Source organism: Anomalospiza imberbis, chromosome 4, assembly GCF_031753505.1.
Source record: "Anomalospiza imberbis isolate Cuckoo-Finch-1a 21T00152 chromosome 4, ASM3175350v1, whole genome shotgun sequence".
NCBI lineage: Eukaryota > Metazoa > Chordata > Aves > Passeriformes > Viduidae > Anomalospiza > Anomalospiza imberbis.
The window spans coordinates 72,388,919-72,407,499 of NC_089684.1; the positions used below are offsets into that span (position 1 = coordinate 72,388,919).

The 18,581-nt window shown below is 50.2% G+C and overlaps 2 protein-coding genes across 3 annotated transcripts in view; both read right to left on the minus strand.

Annotated features, from left to right (window-relative positions):
* Positions 1–18,581, minus strand: part of RAB11FIP5 (RAB11 family interacting protein 5) — a 447,460-nt gene that overhangs the window by 336,682 nt on the left and 92,197 nt on the right. The gene's annotated exons all lie outside the window — the stretch shown is intronic.
* Positions 1–18,581, minus strand: part of SFXN5 (sideroflexin 5) — a 101,508-nt gene that overhangs the window by 42,215 nt on the left and 40,712 nt on the right. Inside the window, 3 exon segments of the mRNA XM_068189182.1 lie at positions 7,999–8,064; positions 10,876–10,932; positions 13,879–13,932. Coding sequence (XP_068045283.1) covers positions 7,999–8,064; positions 10,876–10,932; positions 13,879–13,932 — 177 coding nt within the window.

Genomic DNA, 18,581 nt, shown 5'->3' on the forward strand with positions numbered 1-18,581 from the left:
CGCGGATCCCCTGGGATTTTCCCCCTGCTCCCATGGAGGAGGGAGCCGGGCCACGCTCCATCCCTTCTCATCCCTCTCCCGACTTCCTCCAGCCCCTGGATGTCTCCTGGCTGCCCCGAGCAGGACAGACCCGAGGCGGTGGGAGGGCTCCAGCTCTCCCGGCTGATTATGGACATCACACCCCATTCACAGGCTGTCAGCGCAGCCTCGCAGACAATTATCGGGAACAGGGAGCTGGATTGGAAAAATCCACAGGGGCACCTCCACCTGGAGAGGAGAGCGAGAAATGGTGTGTGAGAGGTCAGCGTGGGAGCGGGGAAGGAGGAGCAGCCCCGGGACGGCGGAGCCCACGGTACGGGAAGGCTGCTGGAAAGGGAAGGAATGGGATTGATGGTGTGGGAAGGAATGGGATTGATGGAAAGGGAAGGAAAGGGATTGATGGTGTGGGAAGGTATGGGATTGATGGCGTGGGAAGGAATGGGATTGATGATGTGGGAAGGAAAGGGATTGCTGGAAAGGGAAGGAGTGGGATTGCTGGAAAGGGAAGGATTGGGATTGATGGTGTGGGAAGGAATGGGATTGATGGTGTGGGAAGGAATGGGATTGCTGGAAAGGGAAGAATTGGGATTGATGGTGTGGGAAGGAATGGGATTGATGGCGTGGGAAGGAAAGGGATTGCTGGAAAGGGAAGGAATGGGATTAATGGAATAGGAAGGAATGGGATTGCTGGAAAGGGAAGAAATGGGATTGCTGGAATGGGACGGAATGGGATTGCTGGCTGAGCCCCTGTCCCAGCTCCCTCAGCTGCTCCAGGTGCTCCAGCCCCAGGATGCAAGCAGGCCAGGACACTCAAACATTCCTGCTCCTCTCCAGCTTTCACCGGGTTTGGCTCTAAACACACTCAGGTGTAAGTGCCCAGCGTGGCACAGGGGTGCCCACTGGGATAGCCCAGAGCAGCAGGAAATCCCACAGGCAGCAATGGGATTTTGCTTTTGTTCCCCACCTCCAGTGGCTGGTGCAGAGGCAGGATTTAGGGTCAGGAAGCAAGAAAGCACTTCCAAAATTAAGAGCTCTGGGTCTGCCCATGAAGAGCTGCTTTAAACCTTCCCGTGAGGGGCCAGTGGTGAGTCCAAGGTGGGTCATTAGCAAAATGCCATTATCATTAATGCCATATTAATGGCATTAATCACCTGAATTTTAACCCCGTGAGGAGAAGGAAAAGGAACATAGGGGTGCTGAGCAGGGACACTGGAAGTGCAGGGATCACCCCAAACCTGGCTGCAGCCATGGTTACGTGGCACTGCTGCTCCCTCTCACCCAGAAGAAGACACAACACCTACTTCTGTCAGAACTGAGCTCAGGTTGCTGCCTGAGAACCAAGTATTTACTTGTCTCTGTGCTGACAGGCCCATAAACCCCAAACCTGCGCTGGAATAAACCTTGTTGGGAGTGACAAACACTGGTGTGCTGGGCAGGAGGGGAAGGAGGGAACCTGGGAACTGGGGCAAAGCCCCAGCCCTGCACATCAGAGGGGCTGAGCTCACACCTGCCTGGGCTCCCTTTTTTGGGGGACAGCTGAGGCCCTGTCCCACAGGAAGCTCAGTGTCACCGTGGCTGTCACCAAGGGGTTTCCTGGCTGAGCTATGCTGCATTAAGCCCTTTTCTGACTCAGAGATGGGGCAGCTAAGAGGAGTTTTAAAAAATTTTATTCTAGTTTTAGTCTCATGTGAATGGTAAAACAACACAGATATTATAATTACTATCAGAAACTATTTCTTAATCATAATATATTATAATAGTTTTTTAACCTATTAGCTTTTATTACACCATACTGTAAATACCTTAATCATCTAAAATTACCCCGTAAGTCTTACTACAATACATCTTTCATAGTTTTGTTTCTCTAAAGCATCTAATCTTATTTACAAAACCACCTTTTAAAACTTGTTTCTAATTCCATTTCTCTCTCAACAAGGTCTGTCCTATTCCATGGCATTCCTAAACCAGTATTTCTAATTTCAAAGTTTAGGTTTCTTTTGCCCAGGGAAATTGGGCAACCCCTGGAAGTGTCCAAGGGCAGCTTGGAGCACCCTGGCCCAGTGGAAGGTGTCCCTGCCATGGCAGGGGCGGATGAGAGGGGATTTAAGGTCCTTCCAACCCAACCCAACCCAACCCATTCCAGGATTTTCCGATTCCTAATTTCAGATCCCAACTCCATTTGCTCTGGCATTGCTGATCCCTTTTGGTTCTGGCTCAGCTCTTCAGGACTTTGGCCTTTGACCAAACTTCTCTGTGGGTCAGAAGTGACTCTTGGGGCCACAAATACGCACTGTGTGAACCTTCTGCCAAACTTTATGAATTTTCTACAAATCCATTTCCCACGAGCTGCAGGCCCTGTGCCCTGCCAGGGCCCATCAGAGCCCGTCCTGTCCCAGGGAGGGGACAGCAGCCATGGCCAGGGTCCCTCCAGGGCACACGGAGTGGCACCAGATGGACAAGGAGGGGCTGGGGCTGACCCAAGCACAACTGCCAGGAAACGTGGCCAGAAGGTGCTGGCAGAGAGAGAAAAACCCCTTGGAGGGTTCCCACAAGGTCTCCAGCAGCACAAGGAGCAGGATTTGGAGCTGCTCTTGGCAGAACTTGAAGCTGTGATCAGGAAAGTTGAAAAGCTGATGGAGAAATCTCCAATCCCACAGCAAAACTGGGAGATGCTTCAAGGAGAAGGTCCAGAGGGACCCAAAGAATGACCCCAGAGGGTTCCAGAGGAGTCAACCCAGGTTAACCCCACCAGCCACCAACCCAAAGGTCCCAGCAGCAGTGACAATGCAGGAAACAGGCAAAGGCTGCTCACGGGCCTTGGCTGGGGCTGATTTAATTTCAGGCCTTTCAGCACAGCCCCAAGAGTCACTTCTGACCCACAGAGAAGTTTGGTCAAAGGCCAAAGTCCTGAAGAGCTGAGCCGGAACCAAAAGGGAGCAGCAATGCCAGAGCAAATGGAGTTGGGATCTGAAATTAGGAATCGGAAAATCCTGGAATGGGTTGGGTTGGGTTGGAAGGACCTTAAATCCCCTCTCATCCGCCCCTGCCATGGCAGGGACACCTTCCACTGGGCCAGGGTGCTCCAAGCTGCCCTTGGACACTTCCAGGGGTTGCCCAATTTCCCTGGGCAAAAGAAACCTACTTCCACATAGAAATAATAAAATTGTTATTAATAACTATTATCTATATAAAATTATAATATCTACAAAGCAATTTTTGCCAATAAAATCGGTTCCACGCAGCTTTTTTAATCTTCTAAATTGTGAAAAATAGTAGAGTAAGAGTGTGTGTGTCAGCTGGAAAGAGTTTCTGTCTAATCACAGGCCCCCTGATCTGTGCAGCTCTTGGCACTAGGATACTGAGGGAATAAAAAATTCCAAACATTTCAAACACGCTTGGTCTTTCTCAAGTCTTTTTACTTCTCCCTGCCTTTGTTTGCCTTGTTTAGGAAAACCAGCTGGTGTTAATTGCACTTCATGCACCACCAGCATGAACAGCAGCCAGATATCAGGAATTGGAGCCTAATCCCAGGAATCCACTCAATTGTTTGGGGAAAAAAATGACATTATCACTCTTCAGAGCAGCGGTAAAATGAGGGAGCAAAAGAAAAGGCAGGAAAGAGGCTGGTGGTGGGAGAATGGGATTAAAATAAACTACAATCATTGAAAGAGAAATGGAGATGTTAGAGGATGGAATTCCCAGATTTGCAGTATGGATCTCCGGAATGTCCAAGGCCAGGTTGGACACTGGGGCTTGGATCCACCTGGGACAGTGAGAGGTGTCCCTGCCATGGCAGGGGTGGAATGGGATGGGATTTGGGATCTGTTCCAGCCCAAACACCTTTCCCAACCTTATTTCAAGTGATTCCTTCACCTGAGTCATGCACAAGAGAAGGGATGAAATTCTGGACCTGGCACAGCTCTGTGCTGTGACCTGGGTTGCAATGGGAGTTGGAGAGAAAAGGAAATATGGGGAGAAAAATATGGAATAAAAGAATATTGATTTCCTCACCCTGTAGGGCTGAAAATCAGGAGTTGTGGTTGTAGCAACTCCCCTCTCTCTATAAACGGAAGAGGATCAGGATATTTGCAAATATTTCCCATTTAACTGCAGGACAATGAGGTCAAAATCTGCTCACCCAGCCCCGATGGAGCAGCGTGCTTGCCCCTGGTGTGAGGACACGGAGGGTGAGGCACAGCCACAAACCCTCTGCTCTGTCCTCTCGGGACTTCTCCAGGCCCTTTTCCCCCTGCAGACAGGGAAGGGTCTCCCCCTAATGCCTGACCCCACATCCCAAAGCCTCCCTGCTCTGCAGGGCTTTCTCCAGGCTGGTGGGAGTTGTGAGGGGTTTCAGGACACAGCAACACAACTTCAGGAGTGTTCCCAGCTGGGATGTCTGTGGGGACACAGAAACCTCACTGCACACCCCCTGTGCCATCCCTGCTCCGCTGGGAAGCTTTTCTTCCAACGTCAGAGAGGAGAAGAACCTCTAAAGGCTGCTGCCCTTCACATGGAGAAAACCTCCTTCCAACATCAGGGAAAAACACCTGTGAAGACTGCTGTTCTCCGTGCTCTGCGTGGAGGGAGACCTCCCGACATCCAGAAGGAGAAGAACCTCTAAAGAAGAACCTCACATGCTGCTCTTCATGCTCCATGTGGAGGAAAACATCCCAGCATCCAGAAGAGAACCTCTAAAGGCTGCTGCCCTTCATGTTTCACACGGAGGAAAAGCTCCTTACAACATCAGGGATAGAAGAACACCTAAAGGTTTTTGCCCTTCATATTTCGCATGGAGGAAAAGCTCCTTACAACATCAGGGATAGAAGAACCCCTAAAGATTTTTGCCCTTCATATTTCACAAGGAAGAAAAGCTCCTTCCAACATCAGGATAAAAGGAGAATCCTTGAAGATTTTTGCCCTTCATGCTCCATGTGGAAGAAAATATCCCAACATCAGGAAGGAGAAGAACCTGTGAAGGTTTTTGCCCTTCATGCTCCATGAGGAGAAAAACATCCCAACATCCAGAAGGAGAAGAACCTCTAAAGGCTGCTGCCCTTTGTGCTCCATGTGGAAGAAAACATCCCAACATCCAGAAGGAGAACCTCTAAAGGCTGCTGCCCTTCATGTTTCACGTGGAGGAAAAGCTCCTTACAACATCAGGGATAGAAGAACCCCTAAAGGTTTTTGCCCTTCATATTTCGCATGGAGGAAAAGCTCCTTACAACATCAGGGATAGAAGAACCCCTAAAGGTTTTTGCCCTTCATATTTCGCATGGAGGAAAAGCTCCTTACAACATCAGGGATAGAAGAACCCCTAAAGGTTTTTGCCCTTCAGCTCCACAAGGAAGAAAATATCCCAACATCCAAAAGGAGAAGAACCTCTAAAGGCTGCTGCCCTTCATGTTCCATGTGGAGGAAAAGCTCCTTCCAACATCAGGATAGAAGAAGAACCCCTGAATGTTTTTTACCCTCATACTCCACGTGGAAGAAAACCTCCTTCCAACATCAGGAAGGAGAAGAAGCTGTGAAGGTTTTTGCCCTTCATGCTCCATGTGGATAAAAACATCCCAGTATCCAAAAGGAGAAGAACCTCTAAAGGCTGCTGCCCTTATATTTCACGAGGAGGAAAAGCTCATTCCAACATCCAACAGGATAGAAGAAGAATCCCTAAAACATTTTGCGCTTCAGCTCCACGTGGAGGAAAACCTCCCAAACATCAGAAAGAAGAAGAACCCCTGAAGGTTTTTGTCCTTCATGCTCCACGTGGAAGAAAACATCCCAACATGAGGAAGGAGAAAAACCTCATAAGGCTTTTGCCCTTCTCCACCCTGGACCATCCACAGGTCCACAGAAAGCTCCTGGCTCTCCCTGGGGCACTGTTCTGACCCCCCGAGCACCACAGCTCTGAGCCAGCACTATTGCACACACCCAGGGCATCCCGGTGGGATGCCAGCCTGGGGCACACGCTGGCACTGCCCAGGAGGCGGCAGCTCCCCCCTGCAGGGAGATCTCTGCTTGCACAAGGCTGAAACACCCCAGTTTTATTCCCTGCACATCTCAGGGAGCTTCCCGCAGGGCCTCTTTGCACAGGGGTGTTTCCCACAGCACCCCCACGGCCCCTCCTGCACTCTGGAGCTGCCCTGGTGCTCCGGCTGCTCTGCAGGCTCTGAGCAGCCCAAGGAATGACAGATTCCCAAGCCCTGCCAGCACGGACACCTCCACCCTCCACGGGTTCCTTACCAAAGCCTCCCAGCTGTTCGGGGGACAAAGCTCTGCCAAGATCCTTGTCCGTGTGTCCTGCCCCTCTAATCTGCCCCTGTTCCAAGAGGGAGAGGAGCATTAATGCCAAAACCACGGGATCAGCAGCGCCGGGGCTGGAAGGGGGGGTGTGAGTGGCAGCAGCACATCCAGTTGGGGACTGTCACCTCAGGGAGTCACAAGGTGACAAAAATGCTGGCCTAAGCACTGACGAGCTCAGGGAAACCATCCCACGCTTCCCCAGGAAGCTGTGGATGGAAAACCAAAGCGTTGAGGTTGTTAGGATGGGGATTAGGGTTAAAGTTGAGCTGGAAAAGTGGGCACAGCTCCTGGGTGATGGAGGTGGGAGCTCAGGGGAGCCAGGCTGGGGGCTCAGGGGAGCCAGGCTGGCGTGAGCAGGTGAGGGACAGCAGAGGGGACTGGAGCAGCGGTGCCCAGCACACAGACTGAGACCTGGCAAACCATCCAGCACAGGGGTACCCAGTAAAATGGAGTTTTCCCTCAAAGCCTCGAGGCACTTCAACAACTCCACACCCTTTGGAAAATGGTCTGGCAGCTGCACAAGGAGCAAAACTAAATTCTCTGTGACCTGAAAAAATGGGGAAATGTCTTGGGGAAAAATACCAACTGCTGTGGATCTTTAATGTTCCAAAGGAAAAGGTACAACCACTCAGTCTGGGGTTTATTTGAAACCCCAGTGTAAGGAATAACTTTCCCAAGTTGCTCCTCAAAACTGTTCCTGTCCCTTTGGGAAGAGCTGATCCTGCTCCTGATATCAACCTGTGCTCCTGGGAATGTATTAAAAGCCACAGGAGCTTGATTTTAGGAATGTTAAAAGCTCTTCTCTCACAGATTATTTCACACAGAACTGCAGAGGAGGCCCTGGAGCTGCTCCAGGGCTGGAGCCAGGCTGGGAGAGCTAGGAATGTTCCCCTGGAGAAGGGAAGGTTCCAGGCAGAGCTCAGAGCCCCTTGCAGGGCCTGGAGAGGCTCCAGGAGAGCTGGAGAGGGACTGGGGACAAGGGACAGAGGGACAGGACACAGGGAATGGCTCCCACTGGGAAAGGGGAGATTGGGCTGGGATCTTGGCAAGGAATTCCTGGCTGGGAGGGTGGGGAGGGGCTGGGCTGGAATTCCCAGAGCAGCTGTGGCTGCCCCTGGATCCCTGGCAGTGCCCAAGGCCGGGTTGGACACTGGGGCTGGAGCAGCCTGGGACAGTGGGAGGTGTCCCCATGGCAGGGGTGGCTCTGGGTGGGATTTGAGGTCCCTTCCCACCCAACTCATTCCAGAGTTCCACGCTGTGACCTGAACTCCAGCTCCAGCTTGAAACACATCCACAGGGGAAGAGGTAATTCCATCCCCAGGAGAACATTCCAGAACTCTGCCTCTCCTCTCCTGCCACCCAGGGCTCTGCAGCCTCGAGGTCTCTAAATTAGCCTGGTTAATTAATTCCCCACCAATTAATGCACGAGGGAGAGTGGGAGTTCACAGAGCAGCCAAGGCACAGTGCAGGAGGTGCTGGATTCTGGTTCTGCTGGAAAGCTGGTGCATGCAGGGCCAGCCACATCCTAGGTGACAGCATTTGCTGGTTATCAGGACGGGGTTGAGTCAATTAGAAGATATAAACATGCTCAGCAATCCAAAAAACATCTCCCAGGCAGCTCCTTAGTCATGAAATCCAGAGATATAAAGAGTTACCCACTGCTATTGAGACAGCACTTATGACAGCTCCCAAGTAGCCCTGGATGAACTTGGATGTCGGAGAAGGCTTTGGAAAGAAAAACAAAACATATTTTCAATGAACAAACTTCCGGTTATTAATATTCAACCCAATTTTTTCCCCATTTTTGTTTGTTTGTTTATTTTGGTGTATTTGTTTCAGAGCAGAGACAGGTTTAATTTCGTCATATTGTTCTGTGACACATGGGCTGTCATCCCAAGAGGCAAGAGCGAGGAAATCGTGGCCTCCTGAGCAAGGTTACAGGGAATGGAAAATTAATTGGCATCAGAAAATTATAATAATAGCAGCTCAAAGGAGGGATGTGAGTGAAATTCAGCAAATGGTACTAAATTAGCATTTCTAGCCTCCAGTGCTGAACCCCAAACTCGCCACAGTTAATATTTTATTTGTGAAATGTTCTCTCAGTGAGCTGGATGGATTCCAGCTCAGCTTCCCACATCCCAACACGGGATGAATGGAGGCTGAGGAGAAGGAAGGGAGCAGGGACAGCCCCACAAGGATGGAGCAGGGACAGCCCCACCAAGGAAGGGAGCAGGGACAGCCCCAGCACTTCCCACTGCCACCAGCATGAGCAAAATCCTTGGGAGATGGGATCATGGAGCTTCCTCCTGCTTCCCCAACCCAGGCACCATTCTGCTCTGTGCTCCTTCAGATCCCAGTTAAACCATTCCAGACCAGTTGGGACCATGGACTGGTTCAGCTCCAGGGCCCTGAGCCTCATTTCTGTGCCCGGAGTGATTCCCAGATCCTTGTGCTGGTTACACTGAGTTTAAAAATGGGACAATGGCCAGTCTAGAGATCCCCCAGTGGCCACCCCAGAGCTTTCATGGCCAGGGAAGAGGCAGGATTGGTGTTTCCATGTGGGAAGGCCCTGGGGCAGGCCCACAGCTGCCTCGTGGCTGTGTGTGGGAATTGGCCCGGCCGTGACTCAAAGTCAGCCAGATTTTACCCCAAAAGAGCCAGGCGTGAGTTTCAAGCCCTGGGAGTCATTTGTTTAACTTAGGGCGCGCCTGAGAGCTCCCCCATAGGCCTTTAGTGTTGTTATGCTGAGCTGCCCAAGTCCTGCTCCCCGACGGGTTGTGCCCTGTTGTGTATCCCCTGTATGTTATGCCAAGTCCTGCTCCCTGATTGGTTGTGCCCTGTTGTGTATCCCCTATATGTTATACCAAGTCCTGCTCCCCGACGGGTTGTGCCCTGTTGCGTATCCCCTATATGTTATGCCAAGTCCTGCTCCCTGATTGGTTGTGCCCTGTTGTGTATCCCCGGTATGTTATACCAAGTCCTGCTCCCTGATTGGTTGTGCCCTGTTGTGTATCCCCTGTATGTTATGCCAAGTCCTGCTCCCCGATTGGTTGTGCCCTGTTGTGTATCCCCTATATGTTATGCCAAGTCCTGCTCCCTGATTGGTTGTGCCCTGTTGTGTATCCCCTGTATGTTATACCAAGTCCTGCTCCCTGACGGGTTGTGCCCTGTTGCGTATCCCCTATATGTTATACCAAGTCCTGCTCCCCGATTGGTTGTGCCCTGTTGCGTATCCCCTATATGTTATACCAAGTCCTGCTCCCTGACGGGTTGTGCCCTGTTGCGTATCCCCTATATGTTATACCAAGTCCTGCTCCCCGACGGGTTGTGCCCTGTTGTGTATCCCCTGTATGTTATACCAAGTCCTGCTCCCCGACGGGTTGTGCCCTGTTGTGTATCCCCTGTATGTTATACCAAGTCCTGCTCCCCGACGGGTTGTGCCCTGTTGCGTATCCCCTATATGTTATGCCAAGTCCTGCTCCCTGATTGGTTGTGCCCTGTTGCGTATCCCCTGTATGTTATGCCAAGTCCTGCTCCCCGATTGGTTGTGCCCTGTTGCGTATCCCTTGTATGTTATACCAAGTCCTGCTCCCCGATTGGTTGTGCCCTGTTGTGTATCCCCTATATGTTATACCAAGTCCTGCTCCCCGATTGGTTGCTTGTTTCACTATATGGTTATTGTTCTAGAAGCTTCCACCCCCAAGTGTATATATTGCTGCTTCCCCTTTGTCCAGGGTCTCTGGATCCTGCCCCTTGTACTGTGCTCGACTTCTCCACGTTTGTTCTTTTTAAACAACAAGAACGTTATTAAAGTTCTTTTTGGGCAACTTCATCAAACCCACTCCTTTTCATTTTCACCACTGTGGCAGGCACATTCTTCTCTCTCTTGGGATTTTCTTATAGAGGAGCACAGAGAGAAGAAAGAGAAAACAATTTCTATTTTTACTTTTTGTTTTTCTTATGTAGAATGTGTTTAGAGAATTGTTTACCTGGGGTGATTACTTAATTGAATTCTAGTGAAGATCGTTTGAGCTTGATGGCTAATTAGATCTACCTGTGTTTAGACTCTTGAAAAGAAGGTCATGAGTTGTGAGTTAATTAGATATGGTCGTTAGAAAAAGTAGGTATGTAGTTTTAATAGCTCTTTTAAATAATATATTAATGTATTATAATATAGCTATAATAAAGAAATCATTCAACCTTCTAAACTAGAGTCAAACAGCATCATTTCTTCCCACCAAGTTCACCTACATTTACAATACACCACCCTCACTGCCTGGAGTCAGGGACCCAGGGGGGTTTGTCATGGCCACCTTCACCCTGGATCAGGGACCAGGGGGGTTTGTCATGGCCACCTTCACCCTGGAGTCAGGGACCAGGGGGGCTTGTCATGGCCACCTTCACCCTGGAGTCAGTGACCAGGGGGGTTTGTCATGGTCACCCTCACCCTGGAGTCAGGGACCAGAGAGGTTTGTCATGGAAGCCAGGGACCAGGGGGGTTTGTCACGGCCACCCTCACGGTGACAGCTGGCTCACCTTGCTCGCGTTGCGGTTTGCATAGTTCACACACGCGTTGTGGCTCTGGTTCAACCACTGCGGGACAGAGAGACACAACATCAGCACAAACCCAACAAAATCCGGCCTTCTGGCACTTCTGAGGGAAATCTCATCTGCCTTGGGGCTGCTCCCAGCTCAGCACCTCGCTGGTGCAGGGCCTAGCTCTGATTTGATGCCCTTTAAATGGAGGGATGGAAATTCCACTGCCCCGAGGGCAGCTCTGCTTCCCTGGATGCTGGATGGGCAACTCCTCTCCTGGCCCCATCTCCCTCACTGTTGGGTTTTAATCCCACAGAATCCCAGGATCCTTGAGGCTGGAAAATCCCTCCAAAGTCACCGAGCCCAAGCTGTGCCTGATCGCCCCTTGTCCCCAGCCCAGAGCTCTGAGTGCCATGTCCAGGCCTGTTGCCCTGTTCTTTTAAAAGTTTTATAGTTCTTTTAAAAGTTTAAGAGTTCTTTTAAAAGTTTTCTGTGCCTTCTGATGTTTACATATTTCTGCTGGACTTCTTACGCATGTTCATGTAAATAATGATTGTTTTGCTTTCTTCTTTGTGGGCGGAGAATTGATGGACTGTTGGTTTGGCCAGTGTGGTTGGAGAGGTGGCAGTTTCACCCTCCAATCCACTGTCACTTTTGGAATTCTATACATTGTGAGGTCAGAAATAAAACTTCTGCTTTTTCTTCTTTTAGATTTTAGAGTGAGTGCGTGAGTTATTTCGTACCACCTTAACACAAGCCTTCCTCGGACATCTCCAGGGATGGGGACTCCACCACCTCCCTGGGCAGCCCCTTCCAATATCCAACCACCCTTAATGGGAAGAAAATCCTTCTGGTGTCCTGGGCAAATCCATGTGCAGTCAGGATGCAGCAGGAAGCCCAGTGCCTTTCCAGCAGGCACTCCCTGAGCTCCAAAGGCTCCCAGAGGGTCACAGGAGGCTTCTGAGGAGCAGGAGATGAGCAGATGGCCCAGCTAATGGACACACATGGCATTAAACCGGCTGGAACAGAGCACTTGGGGCTGCCCCCAAATGAATCCCTGGATGTGTCCAAGGCCAGGCTGGACGGGGCTTGGAGCACCCTGGGATAGTGGGAGGTGTCCTTGCCCACCTGGGGTGGAATGGGATGGGATTTAAGGTCCCTTCCCACCCAAACCAGCCTGGGATTCCATCCCAGATGTCCCAAAACAGGGCAGGTGAGTGGCCCCCAAAGCCCTGAGTGCCTCAGGATGTCCCCAGCCTCTCCTCTTCTGGGACAGCTCCCAGCCAAACCCACCAGACCCCAATTCCAGGCAGGGCTGTCCCGCCGTGCCCCCGGCTCTGCCGCCTTCCCCACGCTCCAGGCAGATCCCACTCTGCTCAGAGCCTTCCTGACTGCACAGCTCCATCCCCACTCACGGTGCAGACAATAAAAAGACATTTGCCATAGAAAGGAGGCTGAAAATAACTCGTTCCTTCCTTTCAGCTGGCAACGGAATCGCACTTGTGGTGTGTTTACTATGGATCTCTCTTTCCCGTGCCTGCTTCCTCCCCTTACTCTTAATTCCCAGAATTTTAACGGGAAATCACACCAGCACCTCCCTACACACAGACTGTTTTTCCCCAAAGTTCCTGTAGCAGACTCAATGCAGGAGTCCTGGGCTTTGCCATGCACACTTATTCCCAAAATTCCTGGCAACAGGGCCTCTCATCATCCCCTGCCCTCCCAGCATCCTTCCCCAAGGAAAATCCCAACTCCTTGTCCTCCCAAAGGCAGATGGGTGAGTTTAGGGACAACACCTCCATGGATGTGCACATGGAAGAACCATTTACACCCAGACAAAACGGCTCCAAAAAGCTGATTTTTGCTTCTGGCCTGTTCTGCCTCTTCCTTGACATGGCACAGGAAGGTGTGGGATGAAAAGGGGAGCCCAGATTTGTTTCCAGCCCCTTGCAGGCCTTTCCCTGAATGCATCCAGGCACATCCCGTCCCTAAAGCACAGCCTTGTAGGATATGTGTGTATTCTGTTGCCACCTGTCAGGGGTGGGGCAGGTATCTGCTGTTCACTGGGCACTTTTCTTTATCTCTCCACAGCCAATCCTCCCTCCAGGAGAGCTCTTCTGTTCATGGGCCTTTAATTATTAATTAACTTCTGTTCATGGCCAGTGAGTGTCCCTGCATGGCTGAGAAAATTCCATCATCCCATGGGGAGATGCTCCACCCAGGCGAGGAGCCAAGCATTCCTACCTGGATACAATCTGATATCATCTGGAGCCAAGCATTCCTACCTGGATGTAATCTGGTATCATCTGGAGCCAAGCATTCCTACCTGGATCCAATCTGATATAACCTGGAGCCAAGCATTCCTACCTGGATCCAATCTGATATAACCTGGAGCCAAGCATTCCTACCTGGATACAATCTGACCTTGGAACACCACAGCAGCCTTTGCCCACTGCATTCCCAGAGGAGCAGCTTTCTTCCCCACTGCATTCCCTGAGGAGCAGCTTTCTTCCCCACTGCATTCCCAGAGGAGCAGCTTTCTTCCCCAATGCATTCCCAGAGGAGCAGCTTTCTTCTCGTCTGCATTCCCAGAGGAAGCCCAGGCCCATCCCCACCAGCCCTGGAGCTTCAGAGGAAAACTCCAGCCTTGTGCAGGATCCCTGCTCCAGCAGAAGCACAGCTGGCACTGCAGGAGGGCTGAGCCACCATGGGATGGGACTGCTGCCACCCCCCTGACCCACGGGCTGCCAGGGCTGCTCTGACTCTGGCAGCGTTGGTTTTGTTTGTTTGTACTATTGCATTTGTATTTTTAGTTTTCCTAGTAAAGAACTGTTACTCCTGTTCCCATACCTTTGCCTGACAGCCCCCTAATTTCATAATTATAATAACTGGGAGGGGTTTACATTTTCCATTTCAGGGGAGGCTCCTGCCTTCCCCAGCAGACACCTGGCTTCTCAAACCCAGACACCTCCCCACATTCCCACCCTTTCCAAGGAGCCTCACCTGCCAAAACACAGTGGAGGCCAGGGTCTGGTTGGGCAGGAGGAGACCAACAACCTGCAAGAGGAGAGATTCTCTCATTATTAAAGCATCCCTGGTTTGCTCTCCGTGCTTTTCCAGGCATGCAAACAGCCAAGATGATTTCCAGGGACTTGAATAAATTATCCTCATTTCTGGCTTTATTTCATTCCCGTTATTTTTGTCATCCCAGTCGTTATCAGCCTCCTGTCTTTCCATTTTCCAGGGGTGGAACTGGCTGCTGTCGCTGCCCCTGGAAGCCGTGCACCTTTAATTACTGCTCGTGATACACCCTGAAAATCCCCTGGCAGCTGACACTGCCCAAAGATCCCATTAAAACCCAAACAATTCCCTAATCCAGGTATTTCTGGAGGGAAGCACAAACCCTGCACGGAGGCAGGAGTTCAAAGCTGTCATGACTGGCAGTGAACGGGGGGTTCTCCTTTTCCTTTGGCACATTCCCTGCTTGGGGCACCAGGAGAAAATCCCACTGGAACATCTGGGGACAACAGAGCCACCTGGGAGCGCTTTGTTCCTGTTTGGAAGCCTGGGATTTATTTTAATCAATTTTATTTTAATTAATTAATCATTTTTTGGCATGTCACTGTCCCCCCGAGGCTCGGGGCAGCCCGGCCCAGCACATCTGGCCAGATGTTCCCTGCTGGGGCCTGCACTGGGATGCCAGAGGCCCTGCAAGGTCACCCCTCGCAGCACCTGAGGCCACACAGGTGTGTCCTGGGCCTGGGGTGTCCTTGGGCCGTGTCTCAGGGCACCACAGGGACACAGCTCTGCAAATCCCATCTCTGCCACACAAAATACCTGCCTTAGGGCCATTTTTCCTACTTTAAGGCAGTTTTTCTTGTTTTAGGTCCATTTTTCCTGGTTTGAGGCAGGTTTTCTTTTTTTAGGACCATCTTTCCTGCTTTAGGGACATTTTTCCTGTTTTAAGGACATTTTTCCTGTTTTAGAGCCGTTTTTCTTGTTTTAGGTCAATTTTTCCTGGTTTGAGGCGGGTTTTCTTTTTTTAGGACCATCTTTCCTGCTTTAGGGACAATTTTCCTGTTTTAAGAATATTTTTCCTGTTTTAGAGCCGTTTTTTTTCTTGTTTTAGGGCCAGTTTTTACTGGTTTAGGGCAATTTTTTCCTGTTTTAGGGTCATTTTTCCTGGTTTAAGGCATTTTTTCTTGGTTTAGGGCCATTTTTCTTGGTTTCAGGCAATTTTTCCTGATTTAGGGCCAATTTTTCCTGGTTTAGACCATAAGAAGCTGAAGAAGAGGAAAGGGATGCAGGCAAGGGGATCCCAAGGGCCAGCCCAACAAACACAGCCAGGACAAAGAATTCCCAGCAGAAATCAGGCAGGATAAGAGAACCCTGCCATCCTTCCCTCCCTCCCTGTGCCCCAAACACCCCACAGTTATGGAGGCATTTTCTGGTCGCAAAACCACACGGAATTAAAAGCTTGAGCATCTCCTTAACTCCGTACATTTATCCCCTGGCCACTTGTGCCTCCGAAAGCCATGAGCTCATCCCCACCCCCAGACCCTCCCCAGTGTTTCCTCTCAGTTCATCCCCGGGAATTTGGGAAGGAAGGGAATGGAATCCTGTCCCAGGGCTGAGCTGGGGCCATCCCCACGTGCGGATCTCCACCGGGGACGCGGAGAAACGGCACCAAACAAAAGGGGGACGGGGCTTGGGCGGCCTCGTTCCATTCCCATCTCCTCTCCCTTCTCCTCCTCCTCCTCCAGCTTTTCCTCCCACTCTCGTGGAGTTGCAGGGACTTTGTTCTCTGGCCCGGAGCCAGCTCCCACTAATTTACGGCTCCGTTCCCCCACGCGGAGCTTGGCATTAATTAACGCAGCCCCAAACGAAGCCCCCCTAACCCTAACCCTAACCCTAACCCCTGGTGCCCCAAAACCAGCGGGATGATGAGGCTGGGGAAGAACAGGGCCAGACAGAGGCTGGGGCTGAGCGCCGGGGGAAAATTCCGGCGGGAAAATAAATAAATAAAGAAAAAAAAGAGCACCCAAAATCTGTATGACTGAAAGAGGCACGTTTAAATGCAAACTCTCCATATGTGCAAGAGTCTGTCAAGAAATGTACAATTTCACTTTTAATTACTGTCAGGGGAAAAAATAACTAAGAAGGAAAACAAAATAAAAAAAAAAAATTTAAAAAGAGCTCCTAAACACTGGCGAAGTGTCAGCGACAGAATTTAATTGGTGATCGGGTGTGAAAGGCCCTTGGTGGCCCCAAAGCCACCCCGTGGACATCAGGGAGCTCTGAGTGGCCCCAGCTCAAACCCCAAATCCTGCCTGAGGTGGGACGGTCGCCTGCAGCCCCAAATTCCCACCTGGCTCTTCAGAGGTTCCCTAGAAGCTCACCCTGCCCCCGATTTTGGATGGCTGGGGGACATCAGGTGCTGAAAGCTGTGGTGGCAGCAGGACTCTGCCCTCAAGGCCAGCTTTGGGCTGGATTTCCTAAAGGTGGATAAATCTTCCCCCCAGAGGAGGAAACACCAGCCTGCTCCAGCCCAGCAGCTGCTTTGCAGGGCAAGAATTCCAGGGGCTGGATCCTCTCCCTCCCGGGCTGGAAATGGGGAAAAGGGCAAAGCCAAGCCCCGCACACTCACACAGAGCCCAGCCTGTCCCTCCCTGCTGCGGGCTCAGCCCCAAACCCGGCTCGGAAAGGATGGAGAGGCCAAGCCCAGGGCAGGGCCACGGGGGGAAGGAACGTTCCCGGGATTTGGGATTTGGAGGTGTCAGGGGAGCTGCTGCCAGGATCCCATTCTTTCCCCAAAGCCTTAATCCCCTGCACAATGAGCTGCCCCAGACTGGATTATCCTGCAGGGGCTGCAGAGGGAGATACCCCGGGGAGGGGGTGTCCCTAAACTGCTCATCCCCACCCCGCTCACGGCTCGGGGCGTCCGGCTGACCCCAAATCCCACCTGGGGACAGGGACAAATCCTCCTCGGGGACAAGGACGGCCCAGCCCGAGCCTCTCTTGAGGAAATCCCATCCCCCTTTGTGGAATACAAGACTCAAACTGTTTTTATGCTGGAGCAGGCTGCCAATTTTGTCACTAAATTTCACAGATCGATTGGCATAAATGTTACATTTTAATTTTAACATTTGAAACGTTTGGGTTTTTTTTTTTTTTTTTTTTTTTTCTAAATGACAAGAGGTTCCAGTTTATCCTTTACAGCTCCTGAAATTGGGCTCATCTGACAGCTCTCGGCTCCTCTGACAGCTCTGGATTGGGGCCGATTTCATTGTCAATTTGATCGTTAACTCGTTTTTGTTTAACCTTTTCTTTTAAAATGCCCCACACAAAGTTCCCACCGAAGCTTTGCCCACCACAACAAACAGCAGCAGCCCCACTGATGCCCTCCCTTGGGGTCACCAGCCTCCTCTGGGGAGGGTGGCAGCCCTGAGCCAGGCCTAGAGCGCCGCAGGGTTTAAGGAGATTAAATTTAGTGTATTTCACTCCTTCGACCATTTTAATGAACCAATAAGCTGAACCAGGAGCTGGTGGCTTTGAGGATAAAATGCCTCTTGACTCCAATTTTTTGGGGGCAAACTGTGCCTCAGTTTCCCACAAAGCTGGGCTAAATTAATCCTTCCTGTTTGGATGAGGTGATGATTCAGCAGGAGGAGAACAGGCAGAATCCTCTCCCTTCTGCCTTTGGCCATGGAGAGCACCCAAACACTCCCAAAATTCCCCAAAACAAGGAGAAATCCCCCTCAGCCACACCTCAGGAGGTTAATTAACCCAACCTCTATGTGAGGGTATCTATCTACTATTGAGGCTATTTATCTATTAATATATTGAGGTTATTTTTTTATTAAATATCAGGTTATTGATGAATTAACCCAACCTCTGTTTGAGGTTATTTATCTACTATCGAGATTATTTATTTATTCATACGGAGACGTTATTTTTTATTATCTATCAGGTTATTATGAATTAACCCAGCCTCTGTTTAATTATCTACCATTGAGGTTATTTATTAATTCATATGGAGACGTTATTTTGTATTAAATATCAGGTTATTGATGAATTAACCCAGCCTCTGTTTAATTATCTAGCATTGAGGTTATTTATCAATTCATATGGAGACGTTATTTTGTATTAAATATCAGGTTATTGATGAATTAACCCAGCCTCTGTTTGAGGTTATTTATCCATTTAACATCGTTCCCACAGCCTCCTTCAGCACCTTCATCTTTCCCCTTTCCTCTTCATCTTTCTGGGTTAATTAACCCAAATGAGAGCACACAGCACTGCCTGGCTGAGCTGGAGCTCCTCGCGTTGGGAAGAGACCCTTAAACCACAGAAATGCAAAATAAAAGTGTCCAAAAATGAAATCTGAGAGTTGCAGGAGTTGCATTTTGCCAGCAACGAGTTCAGCTTTGCAGAGGGAAAGATGAAGGTGCTGAAAGAGGCTGTGGGAACGATGTTAAATGGATAAATAACCTCAAACAGAGGCTGGGTTAATTCATCAATAACCTGATATTTAATACAAAATAACCTCTCCATATGAATAAATAAATAACCTCAATAGTAGATAAATAACCTCGAGTAGGGGTTGGATTAATTCTCAATAACCTGATAGATAAATGACCTCAATATATTAAACAATAAATAACTTCAGTAGTAGACAATTAACCTCAAACAGAGGCTGGGTTAAT